Source organism: Trachurus japonicus, chromosome 12 (genome assembly GCF_045865225.1).
Source record: "Trachurus japonicus isolate A0001 chromosome 12, Traja_1.0".
In the NCBI taxonomy this organism is placed as follows: domain Eukaryota; kingdom Metazoa; phylum Chordata; class Actinopteri; order Carangiformes; family Carangidae; genus Trachurus; species Trachurus japonicus.
This window is the reverse complement of record NC_140918.1, coordinates 17,664,559-17,671,066: the sequence shown is the minus strand read 5'-3', so window position 1 is coordinate 17,671,066 and position 6,508 is coordinate 17,664,559. Positions and strand designations below refer to the sequence as shown.

The window sequence follows — 6,508 nt, the reverse complement described above, 5'->3', positions numbered from 1 at the left end:
AAACAGCGCCACTTTAAAGTGGAAATGTACAGATGTACGGTAGTACTACTGACAAGAGAGAGGTTACTTATGTCCATTACAGGCTTCAAACGGGCATTTTTTTCCTTTTATATCACATCATTAAAGTGCCTGAGGGAAATTTATGGATTAATGCCAATTTTATTTTAATTTTCTGTTGCTGACGATTTTTTACTTTAAAAAAGATTATTTTATGTGTCGAATGAGTTTTAGACACTGTTACACAGCATGTGAGAGTTCATGCAAGTAAGGATTATAGTCAGAATAATATTGAGAGGAATAATAAAAGATGGAAAACAAGATTCTTTCTTTTTATTTTTCTTCTTTTAAAGCACAATCTGCTGGTTTGGATTCAAACCCAAAGTTAACTTGCTGTTTATAGTTGCCTGGAATTTTTGAAAATTTGTAGCTGTATTATTATATATTAACTGAGGCATTCCAACCCATATAATAAGACTAAGACCTCTACTTATCTTCCCCTCATCAAGCCCATATGCTGGTGTGTCATATGGTTTTAGGTTGAGGGGATCTGATATGTGACTGGGTTATGTGGTGGTTAGTGAATTCCTGACTGTCAGGCCTTGACCCTCAGACTTCATCCTGACCCCATGTGTCGCTGGTTTCAATTTGCTGTTAGGAACAATACATGATGTAAAAAGCAGCAGGTAACAGCTTTCCCCTATGTAACATATGTGTAGAGAGTGAGATTGGATGATGTATGTTGGATAAGTATTTATATAAAACAGTGTCTGTGGGCTAAGTGGGAGGATAATGGAAATAGGGAACAGGTGTTAGTGTGTGTTTGTGTGTTAAAGAGAGAGTGCAAAAGAGAGTGTATGTGTGTGTGTAACCCTAACCCTCTTTAATGTCTGAAAAGGTTGAAACACCTGTGATTTGTCGAGAAGCATCTGTGTGAAATCACACACACGTACACACAAGGTCACAATCATCATGTTTGTTTTTTTTCATTTCCCTTGCAATGTTCAGCAGCTTGGACAAACAAGACTCCAACAAATAAATTAAAATTGTTTGCATATGGGTATTGATGAATTACACTTCCTCCATTTCACAGACAATGACTGGACTAATGCACTACACCCATTGGGGTTTTGCATCTGATTGTCACATGGCTCTGAAACTGAAACATTTCTCCTGAATAGTCCCACAAAGTAAATTGAATCTGACTCTGTGATTACATTAAAACCACAAGAGATCTACAATTGACTTTTTAATAGTTTTAAACTTTGACAGTTTGAAGAGGTAGTAAGAAATGAATTAATGGGTACAGTTCATATCCTAAACAGCATTTTTACAGGCTTAAATCTTGAAGTGAGATCTACTCGGAGGAGCTGTGAGAGAACAGCTTTTTATTATAAGCTGTTGTATTTGTTTAAAGCTTTCCCCCGGCATCTCACAGTATGATTGGCCTAAAATAACAATGATCATATCTCGTATTTCCATATGTAGGCCTACATCCAAGATGGATTTGCAGTGCTCCTGGTGCGCAGGTGTTCCTTGTCCTTTTTTCCAGGAATGAAATACAGCATGAACGGTTAAGAATTTTGGATGTCAATGCCCCTAATGTTTTAGAAAATTATTTTCTGACACCCCTGTGGCCCGTGCAGGTCCAGGCAGTGAAAAACAGTCAGGCAGATCAGCCAGATGATCTCAGGTCATTTGATGGGTGAATGCTGGAGAGACGTGAGTTTAAACTATAACACTATTTTTCCTCTGTTTTCTGAGTTTTTTTGTGTCTTTGCATTCAGCATCCTCGTGCTATTTTTTTCCCTGCTCCCCCTTTGCCTCTCAATCTAATGAAATTCAATGCTGGCTCTGAATTGCATGACTGAAACTGGTGCCATGTTTTCGAAGCACAGAGAAGACTGGTGGAGTGGTAAGGCTGGTATAAGCAACTTTCTCCACTGGGGGGAGCTTTAACAGGTATTGCATTACTGTAAATTGGATTGCATTAAAATGAAGGTCCCATATTTCACACATAAGACCAGAAACCCTTGAAAACTAGCCTTTAAAGTATGCACATTTCGGTTTTCATATATATATATTTGAATGCATATAGGTATCAATGTGCATATTTAGTTTTCTATTTTATTTCACACTGTTCTCCTACTGGGAAAATCACCCTTCATCCTCCAGCGTCGGGCACGAACGATCAATGAATGAATTCCATTTTCACAGTATGCGAGTTTTCCCCTGCAGACCGCCTCGTGCTGATCGTGATGCGAGGCAGGCCCGGCCTCGCATCATAATTTGTCCAGTCTGTTGTATTGGTCTGCGAACAGCAACACAACGAAAATTAGGCCCCGGAGTCGTTTCTTCGTCGTGTCAACAAACCGTTTTGTATTTACTCAGACGTCTGACGACATCAACATGTGCTCGCTGCCCCCGTGTGAACCAAAGAAGAGGTTTTTTGACGGTGCGCAGGCAGCGTAGAGCCGCAGCGCATAGATCGGCCTCCTCCCGGTGTGCAGCTGCGCTCCTGTCCTCTTGCATGGGTTTGTGTGGTGCAGCCACAAATGAACCAAAACACACATCTGTCTCCATTGAGGGTGTGATTCTCACTCCAGTTGCAGCACTTCACACTCGTGTCAGAGCAGGACTGGTTAAGTATGACCCAATAAATCCAGAGCAGTTAAATTTGACTATTTATCCGTGTAATTTCTGGTAATAAAAACAGTCATTCGTGACTGAAAATTTTAGTCATGATGACACATATTTTGGACCTAGGACCAAGTTTCACAAGAGCTGGGTTTGTGTGTTCTGCTAGTGATATTTGATTCAACAGTGTCCAAAAGACAAAGACCATATTTTAGACCAAACATTTTCCCCTTCCACTGTTAAAATACATAACACTAGATGCAAAGGTATGTGGAGATATACAAATACAGCATCAACAAGGAATAAGCTACATTTGGTTCACATATGGCGAGTGAGCTTGTCCCAGCTGCTTCGTGAAATCTGTTGATCCTCAGGCCTATTAGGAGGTGGAGTTCTGTGGTTTCCATGTCTGTGCTCAGCTGTGTGAGCAGAGTGAAGAGCTGTTATTGCTGGTTTTCTCATGTTAATGCCTCCAGTTTGTAAGGCATTAACTAGCAGGGTATGATAATCTATCCACGGGATCTCCACTGGCACCCTTGGTTGTCTGTAGGCCTCCTACAGGGCGACAACAAGAGAACCCATCAGTCTGGAACTAGAAATAAAGTCAGGGTGATACTTGATTACACCTATCAATAATATGGATCGGTGTTGATCAGATGTTGGTGATTTACATTAGGTTGTGTGGATCTTAATGATCTGTGGTCATCTGCACCTTCGGTGTATTGACATGAATGGGGACTTTACACATTGCGGGAGGGGTGTTGTTTAATCACATTACTGTGTGTGTGTGTGTGTGTGTGTGTGTGTGTGTGTGTGTGTGTGAGAGAGAGAGAGAGAGAGAGAGAGAGAGAGAGAAAGAGGGGGGGGTGGAGGGAGGGCTATGGAGGCAACCTATGGGGGTAGGTAGAGTGGAGTTGCCTGACAGAAATGCTCACACAGAAACACACACTCACACACACGCCAGAGAGAGAGAGAGAGAGAGAGAGAGAGAGAGAGAGAGAGAGAGAGAGAGAGAGAGAGAGAGAGAGTTGCAGAGTTGCAGATACAAACAGTGAGGAGCTGGTGGACAGACAGAGCAGTGTGCAGATAAGTTTAAAGACTTTGATGTGAGAAGCGCAACTCGTTTGTTCAACCCACTCAAGGCTAATTCTTAGTGACTAAGCGGTAAAAAAAACAAAAACAAACACTCGTTTGATTTTAGGTGCGTTTACGCGTCACGGACCTGTTGATTCAAACTTTTGGATAAACTGTGCTCAAACTTTGCAGGACATCTGGACGGAGGCGATGCAGAGAGGGAGGTGTGGACAGAGCGGTGCGTGACCAACTATTAGTGAGAGCACGATCTGACCCCCCGTGTAAACTCCAAATGACCACCTCTCCCTCCCTCAGACACACGTGAAAAAAAAAAAAACACACACAGCAGCACCGCGTCCATGTCCAGGCTAGAGCCAGCATGACCCCCAAGCCCGGCGGTTTGTCGGATACTTGTCAGCTCATTTTACGCGACCGCATGGAGCCCGAGGGGCCGTGGAAGTAGCGCTTCGTCCGGGGAATAGTCGGTGCGGTGCGGAGCGGAGCGGAGCGGAGGGGAACACGTTTGGTTTGTGAAGCGAAGACGCAGACTCGCCGTGCACGCTTCTGGAGAGAGCTACGATGCGGGGCACTTTGGGCGCATTCATTCAGTCCTGTCTGTTGCTGCTGGTCCGAGCAGACCAGTGGAGGCTGAAGGACTCCGCCAACTGCGAGTTGAACAAGAAAGTAAGTTGTCATGACACCAGAATGAATGAGTAATTCAAAGTCTTAGCCTACATGTTGTGATAGTATCTTGAAAGTTTTTATCTCGGCATCCCAAAGTAGTCACATCATCTTTTATTTTGTAGTAGTTCATAAAGTTTAAAAGGAGCAGTCAAGGGCCATCCAGGCTTCCACTTACATTGAAATCCAAATGTATTTGGTGGGATTAGGATATATTGATCGAGTTTGAATTATATACGTATTGATGTCTATGGAGGAAATCATTGATTTTCTTTGTTCTTTTTTGTAGCTCTGTAACTAATGACTACATTGGATTAATTGATTGGTTGATCATGAATCTATTAGCCCTTTTTTTTGTTCTAAATAAATGAAAATATTTGATGTCTCAGTGACCCATCACAAGGTCCCATTATGTCCTCTTAGACAGCTTGACATAACAGAATTGTATGTAATTGATAATCATGTTATGATCATCAATAACGTTAAAAGTAGGGAATTCACTTAAGTCATTCATGATAAATGGCATTGGCTTGATCAAATACCAAAATTGCTAATATATTGACTATCAATCAATTGCATGTACACCATTTTTGTGTATTGGCCTTGTGCAAGTCCTTACACAACATCCACTCAGGTGTGTATTAGAGACAAAGCTGTCAGATCAAGATGAACCGTTAGTTAGAAATGAATGACATTTGTAACTTCCCCTTTATTGATAACCCTTCAGCCTAACTTTGGTTATTTGATTTCATAGACTTGACAGTCGTGTTATTTAAACGCTCGCAGACCATTTCAGTTCAGGTGCAACAGGAGCAGGAGGGCAAAACATTCTGGGCAACTCTGACATGTGTATTGTTTGTTTGACACTTGGGTCCTAAGTGGCCTGTTAATAAGTCATTATCAGTCTGTTAGTGGGTTGTCTACTAAACAACCTCTTGCAGACAAAGTGGTGGTTTTGCTGGTTGGTGCCAGACAGGCCCAGTGTCACCTTACATTTACACTAAATGTCAGAAAGAAACCTCTAATTGATTGTTACGACCCAGGTTTTGTCTACTGGCGTAACACTGATGATAGTTAATTCCCCCTTTTCTGTAAATGTGCCATTTTCAGTTTTTATTTTTTATTTTTTTTACTCCATTTCTCCATGTGCATTCCACATGTTTCTGACCCGCACATATTCACTGTGTGGGTCATTTTGATCCTTAAATATGGCACACATTCACTGGTTCCAGACTCTCGAATGTTTTCAGTTTTCACCCTTCATGGGCCTAAAACTAATTATATAAAAATGCAAAACTGCAACACCCTGATCCGTGTAAACTTGTAACAGGCCTTTTTATTTTCTGACATCTGTGGAGTTATCAGAAGCAATAATTTAATCAGAAACTCAATCAATATGATGAATGTGTTATAATATGATGAAAATAATGTCAATATTTTTTTTTATCTTATCCCCCAGCAAACTGACCTGAATTCCTTCTTGTGGACAATCAAACGGGACCCTCCCTCATATTTCTACGGTACAATCCATGTTCCCTACACACGCGTTTGGGACTTCATTCCTGAAAACTCCAAGCAGGCCTTCCAGGAGAGCAACATCGTTTACTTTGAGCTGGACCTGACGGACCCTTACACCATTTCAGCCCTGACCAGCTGTCAGCTGCTCCCTCAGGGTGAAAACCTGCAGGACGTCCTGCCCAGAGATATCTATCGGAGACTTAAAAGACACCTTGAGTATGTGAAACTTATGATGCCTTCATGGATGACGCCGGATCAGAGAGGGAAGGGACTCTACGCAGACTACCTCTTCAATGCAATCGCTGGGAACTGGGAGAGGAAGCGGCCGGTTTGGGTGATGCTGATGGTGAACTCGTTGACTGAAGCAGATATAAAGACGCGAGGGGTGCCGGTGCTGGACCTGTACCTGGCCCAGGAGGCGGAGAGGATGAGGAAGAAGACAGGAGCTGTCGAGAAGGTGGAGGAACAGTGCCATCCTCTTAATGGTCTCAACTTCTCCCAGGTGAGTTTGAAACTGCGCTGAACAGTACTCCGGTCTGTGTTCGTTTAGGCTGTGTTTGTTTGTGATTGTTTGGGGGTTGCATTATTGCATCAGCACACA

At 42.4% G+C, this 6,508-nt stretch overlaps 1 protein-coding gene across 1 annotated transcript in view; it reads left to right on the top strand.

Moving 5' to 3' along the window:
* The first annotated feature begins 3,821 nt into the window (after nt 1-3,821).
* The window catches only part of trabd2a (TraB domain containing 2A), a 59,010-nt gene continuing 56,323 nt past the window's right edge, over nt 3,822-6,508 (top strand). Inside the window, exons 1-2 of the mRNA XM_085793643.1 lie at nt 3,822-4,392; nt 5,849-6,409. Coding sequence (XP_085649769.1) covers nt 4,288-4,392; nt 5,849-6,409 — 666 coding nt within the window. The 5' untranslated portion in view covers nt 3,822-4,287. The remainder of the gene's footprint in view (nt 4,393-5,848; nt 6,410-6,508) is intronic.